Genomic DNA, 26,872 nt, shown 5'->3' on the forward strand with positions numbered 1-26,872 from the left:
TTAATAAAAATAGATTTCATTATGTATTTCACATTTACTGGATAAATCAAATTAGAAAAACATGAACCATGAGCCTCTTTATAGTAGTTCCATATTTTGCAGAGTTACAATTTCAGGGATGAAGGGGTTAAGATGAAGAAAAACCATAAAAATCATTACCTGGATTCATTACTGGAATAACATTATCAAAATAATAGGAATGAATAGCTGTAAGGAGGAATAACACAGCTGCAAAGTCAAAAGCAAAGCTTATAATAAATTCTTATCTGGATATCTAAAGAAAAACACTTTCTTCCATTGAACTTCTCCTGATGTGCCTTACACACCAATCATAAGTGGCTGTGCCCCCACCCCCCAAATGGGACAACTGATATTTCTGACAAGTGGTGGGTGTGGATTTCTTACAGGAAGGGCAGTTTGTTTGCTTCACACAGTTCACCTGAGCACAAGTGTCCTCAGGAAATCCACAGACTGGCAAGTAGCAGTTAGTAAGGAGAGTTTTCTGTTCATTTATCTCCCCTCTTTGGAGAAAAAGAGAGAACTTTATTTCCTTTGTTACTCTGAGCAGAGGATAACAGCTCTTAAAATGGCAATCAGGATATAGAAAAGGAGGTGTGTGTAAGATGGGGGAAACAACATCGTTACATATAATTTACTTTTACATTTGATGAAAATCTATTTGTGATACAGCTTTCTAGATTCTCTCCTTAACTGGATAAAGAAAGAATTCTATGCCCATCAGACTTCTACAGCCATTTGAAAAGTCTTACTTCTCTGCAGCTGGGTGTTAATGATAGTTAATTTATATGGTAATGTTAACTACAGAACTTGGCTTTTGTTAAGACTTGCAATAAAGGAACTATATAGGCATCTGAGGAGGTCTTCAGGATACAGTGGCTTGCTCCAATTCACATTATCAAAAGTCTTGGGAGGTTTTTTTGTTTTAAATAATAAACACATTTCATAATACCCTCCTATACAGTAACACCCCATTGATTTAGTATCCGGTCTATTTCCACGAATGCCAGCCCTCCCTCCCCAAAAGTTACTTGTATAACAAGCTTTAATATAACAAACAAGTAAACATGAATTTGGTTTTATTTACACACTGACAATGTACTCACAGTGCTCCAAGGACACAGAATCCACAGTCCGTGCCTTGATTAGTTTATAAAATTATTTAAACTACAGTAAAATGGCATACATTACTCAGTTTTATAAGAGACTGTTAGACATATCAAACACATTTACTTTCAAATCAGTAGATTTCAAAACCTGAATTATGGTAAAATCTTAAACCATAACTACTAGCAGCATAAGATTCAAACAAGTGTAAAATACGTGTTGTAAAATTTATTGCAAGTGAAAAATAAATACCTATTGCTCACAGTTCATGCAAACTGCTGAACTTGAATGTCAGAGACAACACATCCTTCTCCAAAAGTCCACATGAACACAAACAAATTTAACATAAATCATGTATCCATTTTAACTATAGACAAATAGCTTTTTAAAAATACTTTCAGTTGTGCCTAAAAGAGAGGTTTAGGGTTTGGGGCATTTTTTAAATTAAAATAATTTTATATGCTGCTGCTGTTACAGAGCAATTTTAGGAAATTAACAGTTTTATTACATATTGCAAATTCATTAATAAGGAGTTCTCTACCACAAGGCTGATATCACAGCATAAGAAACAAAGAGGGAAAAGCAGCTTTTTCAAGCTGTAGAAACTTTCATAAATTTCTAGAACAGAGTAGTACATAAACAGTGTATTTACGTTAAAATGACTCTGACATTAAATATTTGGTTTATAGTTAACCCCATTCTGAAAACATGAAAGTGGTGATCTTGAAACTGCCAGGATGTGTCTCATCCAGTCATGCCCATCTTTTTGCATACTATGTTTCTGTTATTTGTTTGAAGTATCTTACTGACCTCTTCTAATGAAACCATATCAAAACTGTTTTTTGTCCAAAAACCCTCTCAGGTACCATCAGTCAAATACTAAGAGAGGACTGTCATAATTCACTCTTTAAAAATTTATAGTTTGTCAGAGAAAACGTGTTTGTGTGTGTGTTGTTGTTCTCCTTGTTTTAAGGCTTCAGTTTCCCCAAAGTCTTTCAATCAAGAAAAATGCATGAGTTACGTTGCTGGTTCTAACTTCTTGATCTCTTCTGCTAACACATGCCTTGAATCCTGCTCTCTGCTTTTGCCCTGTTGTAAGGTGTACACTGATGGGCCCAACCTAATGATTTTTCCACTGCCAAGGCACTCGTCACCCTTGTAGAACACAGCAAACTAGAAGACAAACACAGCAACAGTCTTTAAAGCACTGGCAAAGTGGCATATTGAGAGACTGACAGATAAGAAGGGAGATCTCCCTGAATAGTCAAGGTCATAATAAATTTATTCCCTTGTATTTGCTCTGACCACATTACATAAAATGGGAGTGTAAAGAGAATGAACAAATGGATAGAATTGTTGACTCATGAGTATAAATATAAAATGTAATGGAAATTCCATCATGAAATTTTACAGTACTACATGAGAAATTAATGGTAAGATAGTTATTTTAATTCTTTTTCTTGAAGATGGAATCTCTTTTTAGTTATTACGTAACACTTTTTGTTTGAAAAGCTTTTCAGTAAGGGGCTGATAGTCACATAAGTAGAGTATCATTTTCACAGGAGCCTCTTCAAAAGGCTGTTATACATTCTACAGTGTGGTACTGAACTCAGCTCTTTGTGCGATGTGAAAGGCTGTTATGTTACCTACCAATATTTAATTTTTCTTTTTACTTTTATGCTGAGACATGTGAATCTGTGAGAAGCATATAACCTTCTGGACACACAAAAATCAATACTACTCTCCCAATCAAATATTAAATATGAAAGTCAGTATCACAAAGTTTCTAAAAAGCAAATTACTAACCAAACTCCTGATTCAATTCATGTATGTATTTAAACCCATAACAGATTCAGTTTCTGCATACAGGGTCTGATCCAAAGTCCACTAACATTCAAGGGAATATTTACATGCATCGCAATGGGCTTTAGAGAGGCCAAAAGTTTCTAAATCACATTTCTTGCATTTTGGTTTTTGGAGAAAACTTTCTGAATGTTAGTAAAATAACTGAGTGATGATTTAGATAGCCTGAAACAACAGTTCTGTAAAACTGGGTGGATGAACATTTTGAAATTCTTCTAACTGACGTTATGCAGTTAATAAAACATAGGATGCTAGTAAACAGAAATTAAAAGAGAACCAATTCTGGCAACACTTACTTGCCCTGGTGTAAGAGCTCTTATTGGCTTGACTAGTGTCACCCACACTGTCCCATCTTGGTTTAGAGTTAACATGGAAGGCACTAAAAGAGAAAGTTGTTAAACAGCCAGCTAGCTCACCCTATATTCACAAATAAATTAACTAGTTTTTCACTGGCTTAAACAAGTCTAATGAGTGAAGATGTCTCCAAAAATAATGCTTTTTAAGTCTTTAAAAAATGGAAAAGTATCATTAGCACAAACATTTTTATCTACTTGTAAGAAATTATATTAGACCCTATTTCAATTTATCGCCTAAATAAGAATTTGAATAGATTTCAATGTACAAAGTTTAATCACCTAGTGCCATCTGATGCTGAAACCTGAAAGTACACTCCATCATTTTGTCCCTAATTAGCTCAGCAGGAGGTTCCTCTGCAATCCAGTGCACACGGTTTGTCCGCAGTAGGTCTCTATACAGTGCAGGGTGATCTGTAGATGGTGCCTTAAAGTACAACATTTTTGTTTAATACCAATATTTATGCCAGATATTACATAATTGTTGTGAATGAAAGCATAGATTTCAGAAAAACATGAAGGCGTATCACAATAAAAGCTAATCCACTAGTAAAGCAAGTAGATGTTAGATTCCTACCAGCTTCCTTAATTCTTTCATGAAAAAAAAATTTGCCGTAACAAGTCTGAATTATATTCAGCGTCATGCTCCCTTCACCCCCCAAGTTATGTCAGCTCATTTGTGCACTTCTCCCACACAATCCTCGCCAGCCCTTTCTCCATGCTGACCCTTAAGCAGTATTGTCCTCGTTATCTTGATCCAACAAGTCCACTATCTTTTCTTCGTCCAAATCCATTTCTAAGATTCACTTCTTCCTTGATATCCATTAAAAAAAATTTGATATTTAAAAAAAAAGGAATTGAGAAATCAAGATGTGCACATGTTTTTAATGAGGAAATGTGATTTGTTGTTGTGCCCTTGTCCTTACTCACCCATTCCCCGCTCTACTGATTTACCCTCACTTGTCACATCACATTTAACAGACTGTAAGCCTTCTAAGGGTGTGGACCATGTCTTAGTTACCCATTTGTTCTAATAAAGTGACTAATATACTTTTGAGTTCTGTAATGTAACAAGCTCCCAGCTGTCACAACCATCATTACCAATCATAAGACACCAAAGATGTTTGGACTTTAAATCTATGCTATTCTATTGATTAAATGCATTGAGTGATGGAAGATAAATGTCAATTCATGTGACACACTACCTCTGGAAGGAATTTTTGAGAAGCAGGTAAAGCATAATGAGTTTCAAATACATGCCACTAGAGGTGCTTCTCAAGCTATTATTCTGTCATTCTGCCAGTGGCATAAGGGAGAACACCACAAAGCTGAGTAGTCTGGCATCCAAGCTGCAACCAAGAGGAGGTTCTTACATCAGGGTGTCTAAGGCATGAAATAATTCTCTTATGCTCACTTCTCTCCTTCTCGTCCCCTTTTTGGTTTACAGTGCTTTCCTGAGAAAGCACATCTGCTATAATAAAACACTCCAGAGCAAGAAAAACAACATCATTAGCCAATTAGAGAATCAAACATTGCACAAAACATTAGTGATGTTAGGGTGCTTCAGAATGCTAAAGAATGCTACATGTTGGCTTGTGAGTAAGGCAGAAATTATTTATGGAGCTACATCTTGTCTATTTTCACAGAGAGGTGAAACAGTGTTCAATACTTCATTTTCTAGCAACTTGCTATGCCAATATAATAAATAAAATGTTTTAGATAAAAGTATTATGTACTGTGCCACAGTCTATATGAAAAACCACCTGTGTTTTGGAGTAGTACACTGGAGGTTGATTGCCAATAGTTTGGAACATACTTCAAGCTAAAATCTCCAACAAGTTTCTACTATTCAGAAGCCAAATTTTTGGATAAGATGTATAAAACCTGTTAATGCTATATCAGTTGGTAGCTTTTGTTTCTCTTTTAAATGGAAAAGTCAAGACTTCTACATAGATTAGAATCAGGGCTGGCTTTACCATAAGGCAAACTGAGGCGGCTGCCTTAGGTGCCAGACTGTGAGAGGGCACGACTAGGACCCAGAGTGTAGAAAATTGTGTCTGCTGCTGGTACATATGTATTCTCTCTGCTCTAAATCCACAGAGATGGTGGAGTGCTGTGCTGGAGGAAGGAGGGCACAAGAGACATAACTGGCTGGTAGGAGAAAAGGTGAGAGGGAATAACAGAAAGCAGCAGTAGCTACAGGGAGAAAGAGGAGGAGCCTCGACGTACCTCTCTAGAACCCCCAGGAGCCTGGACTGATTAACACCAGCTTCTCAGAGAGCTTCCTGTTTCCTGCTGCTTCCTTGAACTCACTTGAGGAGAACAGGCAGTCAACTGAAGTAGCAGGAGCCAGTTAGGCCCTTAAGACGTTTGATATCTTCCCTCACTCAGGCCCTATTACCAGCCTGCTTATTTGTCGCCTTCAATTGAGTGTTGAGAGCCACTACAGCTGGCACAGAACAGCAGTCATGAGTGAAAGAAGAAAATGCCCCTCTGGGGCAGCATTCAGAAAAAGCAAGCAAGCAAGCTTTTCTATCTAAGCAGGAAGGAGCTCTCCTGCGATACATAGACACAAATGTTCATGGTGAGCCTTCTGGCCCCAGTGAGGATGTGATTGGTGAGGAGATGCCTGATCTTCCAGTTAGTCACAGTGCAGGTGACCTGGTAGCTACTGCAACATCCATATCTCCATCTCAATGTGGATGTAACCATGCACATTCCTGAAGAAAAGTGTAGATCAGAGAAGAGTGTGATGGAGGTGCAAGAAATAGTTGCTGCTGAGTTTAGTCCTTAAGTCTAGATGATCCAGGACTGTGGACCCACTTAAGCAGTAGCCTGAGGGACTTCCTTGTACTGCATGGGCCACAGCAAGTGAAAAACTTCATGTTCCCCAAAGACAATGAAAATAGAAGTTTCCATGCAACACATTACTGGTGTGAAATCCCCAATTGTGACAAAGTGGAGAGGCCATAGCTTCTGTAGTGAAAAACCCAGAATGCTGCATACTGTTTTTGTTGTAAACTCTTCCAGTCTAACGTTCCAGCCACACTGGGTTCTGCAGGAACACAAGACTGGAAGAATCTGGCTAGAAATCTGGCATGCCATGAGAAGGCTGCAAATCGCCAGAGAGCATTCCATAGGTGGAAAGAGCTTGAGATGAGACTAAGGTTAAAGGCCACCATAGATGATCAGCATCAAGAGAAGATTGCATCAGAGTCTTTTTACTGGCAAAATGTTCTGAAAAGGCTCATTGCCATTGTGACAATGCTTGCTACCCAAAATCTAGCACTGCGTGGCACTTCAGATCAGCTGTATGCACCAAACAATGAAAACTCACTTAAAATTGTGGAGCTGATGGTGGAGTTTGATGCTGTATTCCAGGAGCATCCAAGAAGAGTCACCACCCAAGAAATGTACACATACCACTACCTTGGAAAAACAATTCAAAATTATATCAGTTACTGGCACCAAAAGTAAAACAGAAGATTGTGACAGATCTGAAGTCAGCAAGATATTATTCTGTTATTCTGGACTGCACACCTGACATCAGCCAAACGGAACAAATGACTTCAATGGTGTGTTTTGTAACAACAACAGAATCTAGTGAAAATGTCCCTGCAATGGTGAGTATCAGAGAGCATTTTCTAGAATTTATTCACATTGATGATACTACACGGAGCTGGTATGACAAATGTGCTTCTTAAAAAGCTGTAAGATACAGGTAATTGTGATAGCTGACATGACAGGTCAGGGCTACAATAATGATGCCAACATGAGGGGAAAGAAGAGAGGAGTGCAGACATGGATCCGAGAGTTAAACCCTTGAGTTTTTTTTGTCCCATGCAGTTCTCATTCACTGAGCTTGGTGGTCAGTGTTGCAGCATCAACTTCTAGTGAGGCTGCTGAATTTTTAAAATGTAATTCAAAGCATCTATGTATTTTTCTCTGCATCAACTCTTCGATGGCAAATTTTGAAGCAACATCTGGGAACATCCTCTCTGACACTGAAACCACTGAGTGCCACATGATGGGAAAGTCAAGTGCAGGAGATAAAGCCTATCAAACACGAAATTGAGACGATAGATGATGCCACAGTTGCCATTATGGAGGATAATGCTATGACAGGAACTGTTCGTGGAAGAACAGTGGCAGAGGGAAATGGAATCACCAGAAACATACATAACTTCAAATTTCTATGTGGCTTAGTGTTGTGGCATGACATACCCTTTGAAATAAATGTTGTAAGCAAGAGACTCCAAGGTGTTGACCTTGATAAATCTGGAGCAATGGAACAACTGGACAAAGCAAAGTCAGACCTACAGTCTGAACGGTTAGATGAGGGATTTCAAAATGTTCTTAAGGGTGCACAGAAGTTGGCAGAGGAACTTCACACTGAACCTATTTTCCCACCCATTCAAGAATACAAGAGTCACTGAAGAAGACGACATTTTGATTACAAGGCACGGGATAATCCCAGAAGAGACCCCAAACAACAATTCAAAGTTGAATTCTTTAACCAGGTGCTAGATTGTGCAATACAGTCAGTTGAAGAACGTTTCATGTAGCTCAAAGAACACAGCAGCTCATTTGGGATGTTGTATGATATTCCAAAACTCCGCACTATACCTGAAGACCTACACCAGCAATGCAGGGCACTAGAGACAGTGTTGACACATGATGACACATGCGATATCGATGCGAGTGATTTAGGTGACAAACTGAAAGCCCTTTCAAGATACATTTCAGTAGGATCAACTCCAAAGGCTGTTCTGGAATATATGTGCACAAATAAGATGACCACCCTCTTTCCAAATGCTTTTGTTGCTCTGTGAAATACTTCTAACACTTCCTGTAACAGCTGCCAGTGGAGAATGCAGCTTCTCCAAGCTGAAGTTAATTAAAACACATCTACGCTCCACAATGACACAGGAGAGGCTCGACAGCCTTGCAACCATCTCAACAGAGCATGAGCTGGCCCAGACTGTGGACCTTCAGGAAGCAGTTCAAACCTTTGCAACCAAGAAGGCACAGAAAGCACCACTTTGATCATTCAAACAGATAAAAATGCCAGTGTTTACAATGCAGTCAAGAAAAGTTAACTTTCAAATGCCTGAACAGCAAATGTAAGCGTTACTTAAAATTTCGGAACAAGGCATTTTAAGTAGTTAGTTCTCCTTTATTGGGGTAAGTAGTAGAGCAGTACCATGAGAGGAGTAGAACAGGAACAAGGCAGAACTGAGACCTTTCAAAGTTTTGGCCCAAGCGAGGGGGTATGGGGGTGTCATTTGAGCTCCCCGCCTCAGGTGCCAAAATGTTGTGGGTCAGCCCTGATTAGAATCATATTCTTTTCAGTAGGAATCATGTAATGCCTGCATTAATCTCACAGTATCAGTGTAAATAAACTTACCACGAATATATTTCCTGAGGTTGTATCTTTCTCAACAACAAACCAAGCTTCACTGAGGCCACTTAGCTTGGCCCTCTGGCCTATTGTATACAGGAAACAACCTAAAGAAATATGAAAATTTAACACTGGTAACATCCTCTTAACTCTTTTGTTTCAGCAATCAAAAAATATTTCAAATGCATAAATCCCTCTCTTCAAAAGTTTACCACTGAGCAAGAAGTGTCTAATTTTATTATATTTTGAAAGTTAGAGAGACTCACTCCATAAATTTGAAAAAGTCTTTACCTTAAAAGTCTGTACCTGCTGTTGTGACAAATACCCCAAAGACTACTATAATTTAAATAGATTAGAGAAAAACATCAATATTTCAGCTTGTTTAGTTTGTGAATTTGATAAATGTGTCTTGTCAGTTTCAGGGTTTCAATGAGTCGATTTCACTTCCTATTACATTCACTAACTTGACATCAGATTTTCATGCACTGGCTTGTGGGATCTTAGGTGTAGGCTCTTTTGCAGGCCTTGGAAGTGTTTATCAGTAACAGAATCTGAAACTGAAGAGGCAAAAGGCAGATGTTCACAAAGAGGAAGGGACGGGAAAGGAGAGGTGAACTTGAGTATATTTGGTGCTGGTGTTCTGTAACTGCCCAAAAGAATCATTTATAAATCACAACCTGTATTAATTTATTTTTTAAAGGAATTTAAAATTTAGGGATGTTTAAAGGGTGCTCTATCAGAAAATGGAATTGAAACTGCGTGATTTAAACAAAAAAAAAATCAAGTTGACCGTGTTCCTTTAGCATAAAATTAATGAGGATCTAGTGGCAACAAAGTAATCCGAAGTATCAGTGGTGGTAGGCAATAATTATGTTTTTTCTTTTTATTGCAATATAAAACTAACATAAAAACTAGAGACAGACCAAAGCCATAGTTACAGGGTTAACGGATCTTCTGTGATTCATTAGGTACACCAAAACAGAATAGGATTATAGACCTTTAGAATTTTACAGAACTAGTCTTTACAAATAAAATAGCAGTTATATATTACACAAATGGTTTATTTAAAATCAATTAGCTAGGAAAGGCAGCTGCATACCTTTGTGTGTTCCTATCACCTTGTTATCTTCAATGGAAACAAAGTTACCTGGACGAGGTTCTAAATACTACAAGAAAGAAAAACAGCTGTGTAAAAAAAACTTTCCCCAAGCCCCATTACAAATAACTAGGGAAATCAGAACAGAAGCTTATAAGTTCCCCAGATCTAATGTTACTTGCCTCAAGAAGGAAGTTTTCAAAATTTCTTTCACCAATGAAACAGATTCCCATACTCTAAAAAATAAAATGAATGCACACTATAAAAAAGCAGAATGAATCATTTGAAAATCCTAAAATCAAAACATTCATTATCAGTACAGCAAGGATTTACCCTCCCATGCACCTAGAAACATGCTAGGTGCCTCACAAAATGAGTATAAAAATTGCTGCCTCAAAGAGCACACAAACATATAAGTGAAAATCATAAGCGCAGGAAAGAGGAGAAAGACATGAGTGACAATAAGATCACATGGTTACTCAGTAAGACATGAACACATCTTTATTTAAAAAAGAAAGAGTGACCTGTCCTTTACCTTATGATACAATAGTAAACACAAAGACAAGTCACTGAAGCCTAGATACACAAAGGTTCTTAAAACACCGGAACCTCATATTTAGGTACCTAAGTACCATATTTAGACTCAACTCTGATCCACAAAACTCCTGCTCAGCTGCTGTCTAATCCTGTAATCCAGAAGAAGCCCTAGCTGTTTTGTTGGCCAGGGTGGAAAATTACTTCTGCACTTTTCACTGCAATGCTTAAGCACCTCTGCAGATTTGTTGTTCTTTCTTCCTGAAACTACATCACCTAAAAACCCTATACTATAGTCCTCAGGCAACTGCATAGTAAAAAACTACTTGCTATGAAGATGAGAACAACTAGTAAAAGCAAGAAGGAACATAATCAGGCACATATCAGCTGCTTACATTCATACTCCAAAAGACCACACCATAAAATATTAGTTCCTTAGCTATGGAAACAGCAGGAAGGGCTAGCTCAGTGGTTTGAGCATTGGCCTGCTAAACCCAGGGTTGTGAGTTCAATCCTAGAGGGGGCCACTTAGGGAACAGGAAAAAAATTGGTCCCGTTAGTGAGGGCAGGGGACTGGACTCGATGACCTTTCAAGTTCCCTTCCAGTTCTAGGAGATTGGTATATATTATCTTATCTTATCTTTAACTACCCTTGTGAAAAAAGTGACCTAGGAAAAAACAATCTGACACCAATCTATACCAATGCATCCTGCAATACAACTATAATAAACTGGAGATACAGAGAACCATGGTGAAGTAAATCATTAGCTATCTCTGTGACTTGTGCTGGTTGGAAACATTCAGCTCCTCAGAGCTACAATGGTAGAGGAGCTTTTTAAAAACAAACAAACAAAAAAATTAAAATAGCCAGGCTAAGTACTTCAGGACAGGCAGACAACTGCGTAAACAATGCAAAACTCAATTTACAACCCAAATATATTCTATTATGTTACTCAGAAATAATTGGACTGAATTTGATGCAATGTAATTAAAAAAAACTATGACCATATTTAAACTTTACCAAACAAGTATTAATGTTTATTACAACATATAAATCAGAAAAAGAATGGTTTAGAGATAAATATAAATCAAAAGTTTAATAAGTGTTACCATGCCTCTTTTCTCTTTAGCACATGATGAAATCCGTGTTCTGCTGCTATCTTCTTTACAAAATCTTTTGTCAATCCTCCTAAAGGAAAAATGGTTCTCCTCAAAGCATCTTGTGAAATCTGACTGAGGAAGAAGGTCTGGTCTTTCAAGTGATCAGCTCCTTGAAGAAGTTTTACAGCTGCAAGGTATAGAATACACAAGATGTTTCAATGTTACATAGCTTGACTCCTACTATTTACATAGAAGTTTAGTTAAAATTCGGCCTAAAATAAGAACTACTACTATAAACACATCTTAGCAAGTTTTCTCATTGCACTCAACAGAAAACACCTGGCGCACTTTTTACAACCTAGATATAGCTCCATTTCCTAATATTGTATCTCTTGTTCAATTTTACAAGAAGAAATGAGGATTAAAACGGATTACTCACACTAACATGAACACCTATCCAAAACCCCTTAATGTTTGACTTATGACACCCAACATTCCAAATATTTGGTTTTGTCTGTTTATTATGGTCTTAATCATTTTAATAAAATGATAAAATTTTCCAAGAATTTCCAACAATTTAGAATATTTTAATAATATTTTTCTTTAAAACTACTTCCTACCAGAAAGAACTACACAGATTTTGAATTTTGCTGAACCTCTGTTTCTTTTACATCACTGTGAATTTTCCTGGTAAGAAAAGCAATAATATAAATTAATATCTGAAAAAAAAATCACTATTTGTAAAATGTAGAAAGTAGTAATATTAGCTAAGAGTGTTGTATCTTGTTTTTCAAAAAAATGTTAGGCCAAATTTGCTCAAAGTCACACTGATGTAAATCCACATTAATGTCACTGGGGTCATTCCAGACCTACAGCAGTACAACAAAACAGAATTTGACTTGTTTATACAAATGATCTACAGATTCGGAGCCCACAGCACGACTTGATCCTGTGATGTATATGTAATAATTATGATCCATGAGGTCAGCCTCCATCACAAAATTACAATATAACTATCATAGACTCATAGACTCTAGGACTGGAAGGGACCTCGAGAGGTCATCGAGTCCAGTCCCCTGCCCTCATGGCAGGACCAAATACTGTCTAGACCATCCCTAACAGACATTTATCTAACCTACTCTTAAATATCTCCAGAGATGGAGATTCCACAACCTCCCTAGGCAATTTATACCAGTGTTTAACTACCCTGACAGTTAGGAACTTTTTCCTAATGTCCAACCTAAATCTCCCTTGCTGCAGTTTAAGCCCATTGCTTCTTGTTCTATCATTGGAGGCTAAGGTGAACAAGTTTTCTCCCTCCTCCTGATGACAACCTTTTAGATATCTGAAAACTGCTATCATGTCCCCTCTCAGTCTTCTCTTTTCTAAACTAAACAAACCCAATTCCTTCAGCCTTCCTTCATAGCTCATGTTCTCAAAACCTTTAATCATTCTTGTTGCTCTTCTCTGGACCCTCTCCAATTTCTCCACATCTTTCTTGAAATGCGGTGCCCAGAACTGGACACAATACTCCAGTTGAGGCCTAACCAGCGCAGAGTAAAGTGGAAGAATGACTTCTCGTGTCTTGTTTACAACACACCTGTTAACGCATCCCAGAATCATGTTTGCTTTTTTTGCAACACAATCACACTGTTGACTCATATTAAGCTTGTGGTTTACTATGACCCCTAGATCTCTTTCTGCCATACTCCTTCCTCAGTCATATTCTATCAGTCATATTCTATCCATTTGGATAAGAACTAGTCTCCATCATAGCTCTGGAGTTTCATGGCTAACACATCAATGTGCCTTTTATTTCAAATTACTGAGAAACAGTTTTGAGATACTGGTCAGTCACATCTAATAATAGAGAGTCCTCACAATAGGTCTGGAAACACGCCTGGAATACCACATTCATGGTGATAGACAGTTAAGAGGTGTCACAAAACAGATGTTGGAAAGTGGGGTTTCTCCCTGCCCTGGAAAATGCTGAATTTCCAGGAGAAAAAAATAAATCGAATCCCAAAAACTTTCAGCTGAAAACTTTCAATTTGGAAATGCTAGCACAGTGCCTCATGGGAGCTGTAGTTTGGGATCCTGGTGCCCCCATTTACCTTTATGGGACAGACACCATAAACTGGACTGTTATCTCCCAGCTTACATCCTTTGCACTCCACTGACACCACTTATGCCAAAGTCTCCAACGACCTCTTCGTAGACAAATCTCAAAACAAGTACTCCAACTTCAGGTCCTTGCCCTGTCAGCTGCCTTTGATACTGTTGACCATGTTGTTGTTCTTGAAATCTTGTTCCCCCAGGGCTTCTGTGAGTCAGTCCTCTCCTAGTTCTCCTACATCTCTAATCTCTCCTTCAGAGCATCCTGCAGAAGATCCTTCTTAGCCTTCCTCCAACTGTCTCTGGGGATTACACAGGACTTGGTCTCCTTCTCTTCTCCATCTACACTTACCTTGAGTAATTTAATCTGAAGACACAAACAAAACCACCATCTATATGCTGATAACACAGATTTACCTTTCAAGTCTACTCTAGAAGTGCCTTTTTCTGGTCTCTAAGTACCTATATGGGACACAACTATCTGATAATGGGCTCTTCAATCTAGCACAGAAAGCTAGAACATGATCCAAGTGCTGCAACTTGAAGCTAGACAAATTCAGACTGGAAACAAGGGGTAAATTTTTAACAGTGAGTAATTAACCATTTAGGACAATTTCCCAAGGTTGTCGTGGATTTCTCCATGACTGGCAGTTTTAAAATCAAGATTACATGTTTTTCTAAAAGATATGATCTAGGTCTAGGAATTATTTTGGGCAAGTTCTAAGGCCTGTGTCATGCAGGTGGTCAGACTAGATGATCACAATTGTACCTTCTGGCCTTGAATCTATGAATCCAGCCACACAGCTAAAACTCTCATCCAGACCCTCCTTATGTCATGTTTCAATTACTGCAACATCCTTTTCTCTGGCCTTGACAAATGTAATCACGTCCCATTCCCAGCCATTCAGAATGCTGCTGCAAATATAATTTTCTTATCCTGTCACTTGGACCATATCACCCATCTCTCTGGATCCCTTCGCTGGCTCACACTTCTCTATGACATTCAACATAAGCTACTTTCTTCACTTTCACAGCCTTTCATGGCTCTGCTTATTTTCACCCTACCTATCATCTCTCATTTTACTCCAGTGGCAATTCTGCGCCACTGCTCCTGCACAGAATTCGCAGATTTCTTTGCTTCCCTGCAGAAAAATGACTTTCTGATGGGGAAGCAAAGGGAAGTTGCAAAAGTGGAAATGTGCCCCTGCCCAGAAGAATGGGTGCCTGGTTTCAGGCACCCGGAGCAGATGGCGGAGAGGTAAATAACTGCTAGCGGGGGAGGGAAGAGATGCCCTAGCCAGTGCTGGGTCAGACCCACTCCCTGTCCACCCAACCCCCATGCATCTGGACCTCCCCATACCAAGACCCATCCCGCTCAGCCATATGCCCCACACCTGGCCCTCCCCAGAGTTGGAGGATCATCCCACCTGGTGACTCCTACCCTGCACCATGCTCAGCTGCCAGTCCCAGCTGGGCTGAGGGAGGAGTGCACAGAGCAGCCAGGGCCAGGTCAGATCCACCCCTAGAAACCACCCTCGGCTCCACATCCCACCCCACTTGTTTCAATCACTCCTCAGTACTGGGGAGAAGGGTCACTATATAGGAGCTGCTCCCCTATCCACCCAGCCCGTGCCTTTGGATGCTCCCATACCCAGACCCCCCGACTGAGCCCCACCCCTCTGCACCTGGCCCTCCCTGCCAAGCCCTATCCCCCCTACATCCGGAGCACTTCCAAGCCCCTTCCCCTAGCATCCAGACCTCTCTGCCTCTATTAAGCCCCAACCACCCTCACCTGGACCCCCCTGCAGAGTCCCATTGCCCCCCCCCGAGCTTCCCACACCCAGATTGCCCCACACAGAATCGTCTCACCCCACACCTGGATCCTGCTGGGCTGAGCCTGCCTGCCCACACCTGGTGCTCTGGGCGCAGAGGCTCAGGGCTCCGGGGTGTTTCTGGGGAAGGCCCAGCATTTATGCTGTGTCAGGTGCAGCCTCAGCACCGAGTCTATGTCCTGGGGGCAGGACAGGAGGGAGAAGAGTGGGGCTGCAGGGTGATCTCCCACCTCTGTGCGGCCAGTGGCCTGTGCGTCCTGTTGCCATGCTGGAGCCTCCATATTTATTTATTGACAAATAAAATTTGCAGAATTTTAAAACTATTGTATGCAGAATTTTTATTTTTTTGGCACTGAATTTTTATTTTTCGGTGCACAATCCCCTCAGGTGTATCATTTGCTACTGTCATGTTTACCCCCATGTCCAGCTGGCCCATGATTTCAGCCTCCATCACCCACTTGTTAAAATTTGTAAACAAACATCTTCACACTTTCTCCTATCCTGCATCTCATGCTTGGGAGCAGCTCTTCCACCAATATCTGCAAAGCGATCTCATTATCTTTCCTAAAATTTGCTGTGATGGCTATAAAAAAACTTGACAATAGTTAGGCTGCTGGGGTGTTGAGACCACTGCCTGTCATATCAATCACTGTTGTCTTGCTGTTTCCTTGTACTCCCTCATCTGTCTGCATCCATCTGTTGTCTCTTGTCTTATACTTAAGATTTTAAGCTCTTTAGGACAGAGATCATCTTTTTGTTCTGTTTTTGTACAGTCCTTCCCACAACAGGGTCCTGGTCCATGACTAGGGTTCCTAGGTGCTAGAGTAATACAAATAATTAATAGTAATAAACATTATGCAACATCATCCCCTTCCTTGCCAAGATGCAACAGTGCATCAGGGGAGTCACTATGGCTGCGGTGCATCAGGGGAGCTTTAATCTGTGGAGAATGAGGGCATGAGACACTACAGCAGCATTTCTGAATCAAAATTTTCAGCAAAAAAACCAACCTCTCCCCCCCCCACCTCTTTTGGACAAAATTTTCATTTTTTTGATATTCATTTTCTTAATGAAAAGTTTAGATTTTCCACAGGAAACAGACAGCTTTGTTAAAAAAATTTTAGTTGGAAACCCAATTTTCCATTGAAAAATCAGATTTTAGACCAAACATAATCATGTTATACAATATTAGAAATTATTTACTATCATTGCAGGGAGGGCAATTTATTACTGAGACTCTAAAGTAGCAAGCTCCAGCACTCACGTTTGAAGTCTTATGTGACTTACAGTGGATTAAATATCCTGATCTAGAACTATTGAACAGTTTATTTACAGAATTGCTTATCTTAACTTCAGTTGAGAGAAGACTATTCCAAATCCATTCAGAAGTAAATGTACAGTATAATACAAGCCTTGGTCACCCCATCTCAAAAAAAAAAAAAGGAGGTTCAAAGAAGAGCAGCAAGAATAAAGAAGGGCATAGGAAAAACTCTCATATAGTAAGAGTGTGTATACCTTAGATGAAAAAGGAGTCAAATAAGAGGGGACATAAAGTACATAAAATAATTAACACTATAGAGAAGTTAGATCAGGAATTTTTCCATCTCTCGGTATATAAGAACAAGAATCCTTAATGGCCTGTATCGGGGTGGCCAACCTGAGCCTGAGAAGAAGCCAGAATTTACCAATGAACATTGCCAAAGAGCCACAGTAATACGTCTGCAGTTCCCCATCTGCTACCCTCCTCCAGCCCCAAGTGCCTCCTGCCCACTGGCAGCCTGGCCAATCACCACCTCCCTTCCCTCCCCAGGCCTCCTGCCTGCTGCAATCAGCTGTTTTGCAGTGCACAGGAGGCTCTGGTGGGGAGAGAGGGGGGGGAGAAGTGAGGGCATGGCAGGCTCGGGGGAAGGGGCAGGGGCCTTGAGGGAAGGGGTGGAGTGGACTTTGTCACACAAGGCATGGGGAAAACTTAGAGGTGTGGTCCAGGAGGCAATGGAGTCAAATGGCTTAACCTCAGAGAGAGAGATCCTGGAGGAGGGCTGACACTGAAAGGTGTTCCTCCTAGGGACCATACGGAGCCAAGAGATAGCACTGGGCCTATGAATCTGTGACAAAGCCATATTAACTGCTTACCATTTCTAACTTCAAATCGATTTCTGAAAAGCCCTTGTGGTCTTTTAATATGTTTCTGTTGGAAAATTTCTTCATCTTCCAGTGAAGTCCTTGCATAATGCCCAGTTGCAACTGCATCTGCTCCTATGCCAAGTTTAAGAACATATATTGCATTTGAACTTCACAATATTCAGAGTATTAAAGGTTATAGAAATATATGGAAACAGAAATTGATTATAGGAATAAAATTTAAAGATAAATGACATCTGAGAAGCTTGACATAGCTAGCCAGTGCTGTCCTAATCTTAATACAGCCCCAATATTTAATGGAAAATCACATTTCTTGATGTACAACACTTCCATTTTTTTGTGCTTCAAGAAGCACCTTCAAATGCAAAATTTAAACTTCTCTTCACAAAAGAGATAGTTTCCTGAAATAAACTTACTTACATCTCTGAAAACACTTTAAAAGAAATATGTTACAAATATTGGTATAAGGCTACAAAGACGTTTAAATTGTGTTTGCACATTTTAAAAAGAGTTTGCTTCTCTTTAGCATTTTTGCAATATAGGGTATATATAAACAAACCTGAAGACAACTTACCAAGGTTATTCAGAGCATAATGGAGAAAATAATTGAATTTGATATGCTTGTTGCACATTATGTCAGGATTAGGAGTTCTTCCCAGTTCATACTCATTTAAAAGGTAACTGTAAAACAAATGTATGACTATAAACATTTTTTTACATCAGATAATTCTATTCAAGTATGGAGAAGTACTTCTTTCTCTTAAGAACTTAAGACCTATCAATAATACTAAACATATATTGTGCAAGAAGCAAACATGTGAGCGATTCATTAATATTTTATTTTACCTATAAGACAGCCCTCATTTAAGATTTTCCATGACTGGACTAAACTACAGTTTTTCATATTTAAACTCATATTATCATTTCTCAAATTAAGTTTCAACATCTTTGTACTTTAAAATAAGAAGAGTGCTTAGCATTTATATTTTTAGCTAGGAACAAACGTGGCCTCATCACCACAGTCTCCGATTGTCTCTTGTATGATGCTTTATTACATGTTCAAAATGCTTAAACAATTGCTAATTAACAACAGCGCCTAAATACTATGGTGATGGGCATGTGTACTGAAATACCTTAGGGCCTGATTCTGCATGGTGTTTCTTGTCCTCAATTACCACTCAAATAAACAGAAACGGATAGCACAGGATTCTGCTCTCAAATAGTACATGCTAATTAAAAGGTACTTTACACTTTTTAAAAAAAACACACAGGTGTTTATTTTTACTCTTTACAAAAATGAAACAACCTCTCAGACTTGTCCTTTACATTTTTACATTTGACAGACCATTTTATAAACACAAAGCAAAATGGTTTTTCCTTTGTTTATTACCTTTTCCCACACATTTAACAGATGATACCAGCAACTAAGTCAGCTGAGCTACCCACACCTGCACTGCTCTTATTTCTCCTCTTTGACATTCAAGGGCAAGGCCAAAAAGGCAATTTATTCATAAGAGGGTACTGTAGCCTGTAAGAAAGACTACAGCCCAGTGGAAATTTTGAAGGATATAGTTCCCAGAGGGAGCCTGTGAAAGTAGACAACAGCAAAGCTTGCTGGATCGGTACAGCTGCACCACGTGTGGTGAGGACGCTCTACGCCAATGGGAGAGAGTTCTCCCATTGCCATAAAAACTCACCTCTGCAAGCAGCATAAGCTATGTTAGCGGGAGAAGCTTGCTGTGCACACGAACGCTTATGTCAGTGTAACCTATGTCGCTCAGGGGGTGGAATATTTGCACCCAGAGCAACATAAGTTTTGCCAACACAGACTGTAGCGTAGACATAGGCTAAGAACCCTTCAGGTCAGTCACAGGGAGTTCAAAAAAAAAAAAAGAGTTGCCAGCAGGTTCTTTAGGGAAGCAGAAAACAAAGGAAAAGGGGAGTAAGAGTGGCTGCTGAATCTCTCCAACATTGGTTAGACTTAGGGTATGTCTACACTATGGGATTATTCCGATTTTACATAAACTGGTTTTGTAAAACAGATTGTATAAAGTCGAGTGCACGTGGCCACACTAAACACATTAATTCGGTGGTGTGCGTCCATGGTCCGAGGCTAGTGTCGATTTCTGGAGCGTTGCACTGTGGGTACCTATCCCATAGCTATCCCATAGTTCCCGCAGTCTCCCCCACCCATTGGAATTCTGGGTTGAGACCCCAATGCATGATGGTGCAAAAACAATGTCACAGGTGATTCTGGGTAAATGTCATCACTCATTCCTTCCTCCGTGAAAGCAATGGCAGACAATCATTTTGTGCCCTTTTTCCCTGGATTACCCTGGCAGACGCCATAGCACGGCAACCATGGAGCCCATTCAGCTTTTTTTTTTTTTTTTTTTTTTTTTTTACTGTCACCGTATGTCTACTGGATGTTGCTAACAGACGCGGTACTGCAGTGCTACACAGCAGCATTCATTTGCCTTTGCAAGAGAGCAGAGATGGTTATCAGTCATTCTGTACAGTCTGCTGTGCCATTGTAAATTGGCAATGAGATGACGGTTATCAGTCGTTCTGTACCGTCTGCTGCTGTCATGGGTGTCCCTGGCTGAGGTTGGCTGGGGGCGCAAAGACAAAAATGGGAATGACTCCCCAAGTCAATCCCTCCTTTATGGTATCTAAAAATAGAGTCAGTCCTGCCTAGAATATGGGGCAAGTGTACTAGAGAACCACTGTACCAGAGAGCACAGCCGCTCTGTGTCAGATCCCGCAGAAATGATGAGCTACATGCCATTCTAGGTGGTGCCCCGTTGCTTTTCTGCTCCCCCAACCCTCCTGGGCTACCACTGCAGTGTCCCCCCATTTGTGTGATGAAGTAATAAAGAATGCAGGAATAAGAAACACTGACTTTTTAGTGAGATAAAATGAGGGGGAGGCAGCCTCCAACTGCTATGATAGTCCAGGCAGGACATTAAACGGTGCGGGGGAAAGAAGCCCAGCATCCTGCTGCTATGATAGTACAAGCAGTACAGAATCTTTTCTTTACACATGAAAGGGAAGGGGCTGATGGAGCTCAGCACCCAGTTGCTATGATGAAGACGGTTACCAGCCGTTCTGTACCATCTACTGGGAATGAGCAGGAGTCATTCCTATTTTTACCCAGGCGTCCCCGGCCGACCTCACCTGAGGCCTGCTAGGAGCACTCACGGGCTGATGACAAGGACGCTTACCAGTCCGACTGCACTGTACCGTCTACCACCGGGGAAGGGAGGAGAGAGGATGCTGCTGTTCATTGCCCCAGCACCACGTCTACCAGCAGCATGCAGTAGACATACGGTGACATCGAAAAAAGTCAACAAATGATTTTTTTCCCTTTTCTTTCACAGGGAGGGAGAGGGGGAGTAAATTGAAGAGCTATACCCTGAACCACGCTGGACAATGTGTTTGAACATACAGGCATTGGGAGCTCAGCCAAGAATGCAAATACTTTTCAGAGACTGCTGGGATAGCTGGAGTCCTCAGTCCCCCCTCCCTCCCTCCAGGAGCGTCCATTTGATTCTTTGGCTTTCCGTTATGCTTGTCACGCAGCACTGTGCTGTGGACTCTGTATCATAGCCTGGAGATTTTTTTTAAATGCTTTGGCATTTCGTCTTCTGTAATGGAGCTCTGATAGAACAGATTTGTCTCCCCATACAGCGGTCAGATCCAGTGTCTCCTGTACGGTCCATGCTGGTGCTCTTTTTGGATTTGGGACGGCATCGCCACCCGTGCTGAACAGAACTCCACGCTGGGCAAACAGGAAATGAAATTCAAAAGTTCGCGGGGCTTTTCCTGTCTACCTGGCCACTGCATCCGAGTTCAGATTGCTGTCCAGAGCAGTTACATAACCCTAATCTGATATGGCAATATCGATTTCAGCGCTACTCCTCTCGTTGGGGAGGAGTACAGAAACCAGTTTAAAGAGTCCTTTATATTGCTATAAAGGGCCTCGTTGTGTGGATGGGTGCAGCGTTAAATTGTATTAACGCTGCTAAAATCGGTTTAAACGTGTAGTGTAGACCAGGTCTTAGAGACTACAGAAAAGGCAAACCCAGAGTGATTCTCTTGGTTAAAGAGGCCTAGGAAGAGGAGGCCTGAAGAGGCAGGAACCATGGGAAGGGGTAAGTTCACAGTCTGAAGAGGCAGAAGAAAGTCCTAGCAAAGGGCAAGCTGCTTGCTAGAGTAAAAGACTGCATGTGAGCCCTGCACTGAAGGGGGAAGATATAGGGAAAACAGGAGAAGGAAATGGTTGAAGAAAGCAGTAGTGTGGACTTAAGACTTGGAGTTGCACTCTCTCTTATTTGGAGATTCCAGGCTAGCACTCCCAAAGAGGGTAGCATAATGCCCCTCTTCACTCTCCTGTATCAACAGGGGCTGGGGACACCCTGTGTTTCCTTGCCGAACAAAGTGAGGCCCTATGCTTAACCTAATTGTATTTCGCTGCTGAGAAGACCCGGAGAAGCAAGGAAGTGGATCTGACGATGCATGGAATTGAGAAGAGGGGGGCAAAGCAGGGAGTCACAAGGGAATGGAAAAGCGTAGAATGGTGGCAAAGAAGGAAGCAGGAACCCATAGTCAGGGGAAGAGGAGGTGAGTAGGGTTGTTATATTAATTTAGATGGAATAAATGGGCCAAAGTTGTTAACCTTATCACTGTCCAACATTAAACAGTGTTAAACAAGGTCCGAAGACTGGTATACAGCAGGGGTTCTCGCAGGGTCGTGAGCCCTCAGGGGGTCGTGAGGTTGTTACATGAGTGGTTGCAAGCTGTCAGCCTCCACCCCAAATCCTCTTTTGCCTCCAGCATTTATAACGGTGTTAAATATATTAAAAAAGTGTTTTTAATTTATAAAGGGGCATCGCCCTCAGAGGTTTGCTGTGTGAAAGGGGTCACCAAACTCAAAAGTCTGAGAACCACCTGTATAGAGTGCTTAATACCTGAACAAACATATCATTAAAAATCCTTTTAACCTTTTATTAAAGATACAGAAAAGAAGAAAAAATAGTTAAAACATTTGAAATATTAAGTATTAAATAAGGCTTTCATTTTAAGTGCACTCCCTTGTTCCCCTCTTTTCTTTTCAAGCTGTAGTGTAAACAATTTTTAAAAGGAAAATCTCCATTGTTTGGCAGTCTCTTAGATCAGCAGTTCTCAAAAGGGGGTCCTCTGCCCCCTGGGGATCTGCGAACCCTTTCAGAGAGACTGCAGGGCCCTGCAGTTCAAACCCAGAGCCCGAGCACCTCCCATGGGGCTGAAATCAGGAGCCGCGGGGTTGAAGGCTCAATTCCAGATGCCCCCTGTGAGGCTGAAGTCAGGAGCAGCAGGACTCAACTCTGGAGCCCCGAGCTCCAGTGCTCCCCAGGGGGCAGAAGCCTTGAGCCCATGGGCAGAGTTGAGGGGGACATAGGGGTGTTTCCCCCCCCCCCCGAAACTACAGTCCAAGAGCAGGGCAGTTCCGGGGCAGCTCCACATCCCCACTCTATCTCCTTGTCTTCCCCACCCCCTGGCCAGGTTGGAGGAAGGAAGCAAGAGTCAGGCAGTGCGGGACAGCAGCTGTCTTGGAGCAGGTAACTGTCTCCTGCTGCTGTAGGGGGTTGAAGGTGCTTCTCAGCCTCCTCAGAGCAGCCTGGGCATGGGGACCAGCTCCATGACTGGCAGAGACCTTGGGAAACAGGGACTGCAAGGGAACCCTCCTAGCATACAGACCCTAGCTATTCCATTCCCTTCACCCTGAGCTATCCCCTTGCCAGCACACAGCCCCTAGCTACCTCACTCCCTGCAACCTGAGCAACCCCCCTCCCTGCACACAGCCCCTAGCTATTCCCCTCCCTGCATCCTGAGCTGTTTTCAAACTTTTTGAGCTGAGCCCACCATAACCTCTGAGTTATAATTTTTGTTGTGCCTTCCTCCCCAACCCAGACAGGCAGGTGGCCTGCTAAGGAGAGTCAGGGGGTGGAGTGGCGCTTCCTCCAAGGTCCTTGCCATGCGGATCTGACAAAGTCCCACTGGCTCCTGCCCACACAAAATAGAAGTCAAACTATACTTATGCCCAAGCCCCTATAACCCCCTCCAGCCCAGAGGCCTGAGTCCCTCCCTCCCCTGCTGGACTTGGTCTACAAAGCACAAGGGAGGCCGAAAGAAGTGAAGCTATTGTTTATGACAACTAGGTGGTAAACTGGGTTTAGAGTAAAATTAATCTAATATGCAGGGTTTTTTGCTCCAATCTCATGTAAATGAAAGTAACTGAAGTTTGTGTTAAATATTTTCTTCCTCAAACTGCAGCTAGTTAGTATGGATGGAAAGAGAAAGAGGAAGGCATTGTAACTCAACGACATACTACACCCGAATTAACCTAATTCCAGAGAAATCCCATCTATCAATTCAAAGAGTAAATGTATGTAAGTATGCCAACAGACCCATACCTATTTTAGTTGGCAGTGACTCTAAATTTGTAAGACAAGGAACGAATAACAATTTCTAGCACATTAAGATATTTCTGTACGGTCTTATGCCTCCACAGACACTAAGTTGTCCTTGTCAGTCTTCTGCCATTCTCTACCCCCTCACTGTTCACATACTAATACTTTATCAGAAATTATATATTTAAAGACAATGTCTCTAAAACAATCCTACCTGAAAACTTCATTCCAGTACTCCTTGACATAGGAAACTTGATGAAAAGGGATATCCAGTTTCTGACAAACTCTATAAGCATCTTCACAATCTTTGTCAGCAGAACAAACTCCTTGTTCATCCAGAGTGTCCCAGTTCTTCATAAATACCCCTGTTACTTGGTAGCCTAAGGAAGGAGGAAAGGAATTATTCATATACTGAAAATATTCTCAGGGATCAGACCCAAACTCTGGATCTTCCAAGTCCCAACTGGGCAACAGTATTCTGAGTGTTCTTATAGTTATCAAGAAGTCATTCCATCAGTGCCTGACACTGCACTTCCTTGCTACAGACTCAGACATGCCACTAAGGCAGATTGATATGTGCTTGGTGAAAAATCAAGAGCCTCTTTCACTTCTTCCAAATGCCACTATTTCACCCCAGCATTCATAACACCTGACATCCCCAGAGAACATGCCAAGCACCTGGGGTTATTTTACATTGCATATAGTAGTAATTCCTGTTTATGTACGGACTCTGAAAAGAATTTTTAAAAGCTAGTCTTCTATTGATTTGATTTTCTGTCCACGGCTAGTTTTTCCAGAGTATTCTACATCCAGATATCTTTCCCCCCACCCACTCAGTGTCCAATACGAATTTTAAGATTTAAAAACACCTGATTCTCGAACTCTGAAGGTGACACTAAGGTTGAATACTGGATCATTACACATTTTAATTTTTTTTCCAGAGAGGAAAAAATTGTGTATTATAGTAACCTTTAGGATCCCAAATGGAAACAGGGCCCTGCTGTGGTGTGTTCGAAAAACACAAAACAATAAACATACCAGCAAAGTGAAGAAGAATGATCAGCTGCATGTCATGTTAAGTTTCATAAAATTTTTGTGGTGTTGAGTTTTGCTGGGATGGAATAAGATAACAGAGGGGCAAAGAGTGTAGGTGTGTTTAGGTAAGGGATAGGGGAAGGAAAAGGGGGAGAAAGAAGTGTGCATGGACTCTGAGGCTGAAGTGAAGAGACGGTGAAGGAGAGGGCAGGAGGGAGCTAGAGCAAACAGCCAATCAGCAGAAAGGAGGAATGTCCAGAGTAAAAACTGTAAAAAGCAGTTGCACACAGATGGCATAACTGTCTAAGGGTCCCGTTGCAGATGCTTCTCTCTGCTCCTGCCAGCTGAGTTTCAGGGTGGCCCATTCCAGCAGCTTTTTTCCTCCTTCCCTAAACTCACATGCAACCTGGTGCCCCTCTCTTGAATCATTCCAAGAAAGCAAGAGGGCAGGTGTTACCCCAGCAAAACTCTGCATTTGGTGCTTAACGTTTCTAAACCTATCAAAGAACATACGGGTTTGTTCTTCCTTTAGAGCCGGCCCTGACCCTGTGTCATGAGCACCAGGACTCCCTGCACTTCTGCTGCTCCTCCTCTCCTGCATGTCACCAGCCCCAGGCACCCCAGCCCTTCTCTTCCCCCTCTCCCCACATGTCACAGGCTCAGCCAGTCCTTCTTTCCTCTCCTCCCCACAGCCCCAGGACAGCCTGCCCTTCTTCCCTTCCTCCCAATGTAGGACCAGATTAACCTTTTGTGGGCCTGGCGACAAACATATTTGTGGGCCCCCATGTACGGTGTGTGGAGCATGGTGTGTGTGTGTGTGTCTGTCTCAGTATGCAGAGTAAGGAGCCCGCCAGGGGCAATGAGGCATGGCATGGCATGGCATGACATGACATGACGGGGCGGCCCTGCTTCGCCCAGCACGAGGGAACTACATACAAATGGCATTTGCCAGACACCCAGCCTTGTGCTGCCAGCATGCCCTGTCCCCTTGGGGATGGGTACTTGCCACACCACACATCCCCTTCCCCGCCCCAATTTCCTATGGTCAGAGACACCCTGCACTCACTGTGCCCAGCGCCCCCACAAGACCCTGCCACAAATGCACAGCACCACAGCCCCACTCCAACTGCACAGCACCCCCACTCGCTAATGCCCCAACACACAGAGATCTCCCCCTCCCCTAGAGACTCACTCCCCCATGCCCTGCCTCCAGCCGCAATCACCAGCCCCACTGGGAGGCAACTGTGTCTGCCAGACTGAGCTGCCAGCGCAGCGAGGGCCGGTACCGGGGCGGGAGTGCTGCAATCAGTCAGGCCAGGGTCTGTCCTGGCCAGACTCCGTCAGGACCCACTTGCCTGGAGGGGCTGAACCAAGCCCCCAACCTGGCTGAGACTGGCCAGGCTTCTGCACCAGTCCCGATGGCGCAGCTCCAGGGACACAGGCAGCGGGAAGCAGCGACTGCCCCGCTGGGGCCCGGCCAGGGGGCGGAGAGGAGCCTTTGGCAGGCCCGCCAGCGGGCTGGCTGAGAGGAGCCATCGCGTTAGGGGGAGGGACAGAGCACAGTGCGAGCAGAGCAGAGCAGGCCGGGGTCCCTCCTGCGCATGGGCCCAGCTCCATTGTAAACCCGGCAGTGCCCCCGTGTCACCCCAGCCCTTCTTCTCCCGGGGGGAAGGGGTCCCGGCCCTATGCGGTCCCTCGCAGCACGGGCCCTTGGCGCTCAGACTCGCCGCCTCCTCACCCCGCCGCCGGAGCAGCAGCGCCGCCACCGCGCTGTCCACTCCCCCGGAGAGCGCGCACACCACGCGCCGCGCCGCAGCCAGCAT

The 26,872-nt window shown here is 42.3% G+C and overlaps 1 protein-coding gene across 5 annotated transcripts; it reads right to left on the bottom strand.

The window, feature by feature from the left end:
* Nucleotides 1-26,872, bottom strand: TRMU (tRNA 5-methylaminomethyl-2-thiouridylate methyltransferase). 5 transcript variants are annotated; one of them, XM_030552624.1, is made up of 11 exons: nt 26,788-26,872; nt 24,229-24,394; nt 18,137-18,243; nt 17,554-17,676; nt 11,488-11,660; nt 10,021-10,074; nt 9,842-9,908; nt 8,749-8,849; nt 3,624-3,768; nt 3,285-3,367; nt 1-2,298 (listed from the first exon to the last, which is right to left on the bottom strand). In XM_030552624.1, the coding sequence occupies exons 1-11, from the start codon at nt 26,870-26,872 to the stop codon at nt 2,143-2,145; spliced, it is 1,260 nt and encodes a 419-aa protein (XP_030408484.1). In that variant the 3' UTR covers nt 1-2,142. The 5 variants fall into 5 exon arrangements, 4 of the variants coding, with proteins under 4 accessions (XP_030408484.1, XP_030407637.1, XP_030410383.1 ...); XM_030551777.1 differs by lacking the exon at nt 26,788-26,872 and adding an exon at nt 26,405-26,600; XR_003999319.1 differs by lacking the exons at nt 3,624-3,768; nt 26,788-26,872 and adding an exon at nt 26,405-26,600 and having other exon boundaries at nt 2,210-2,298.

The sequence above is a fragment of the Gopherus evgoodei genome, chromosome 1, assembly GCF_007399415.2.
Source record: "Gopherus evgoodei ecotype Sinaloan lineage chromosome 1, rGopEvg1_v1.p, whole genome shotgun sequence".
NCBI lineage: Eukaryota > Metazoa > Chordata > Testudines > Testudinidae > Gopherus > Gopherus evgoodei.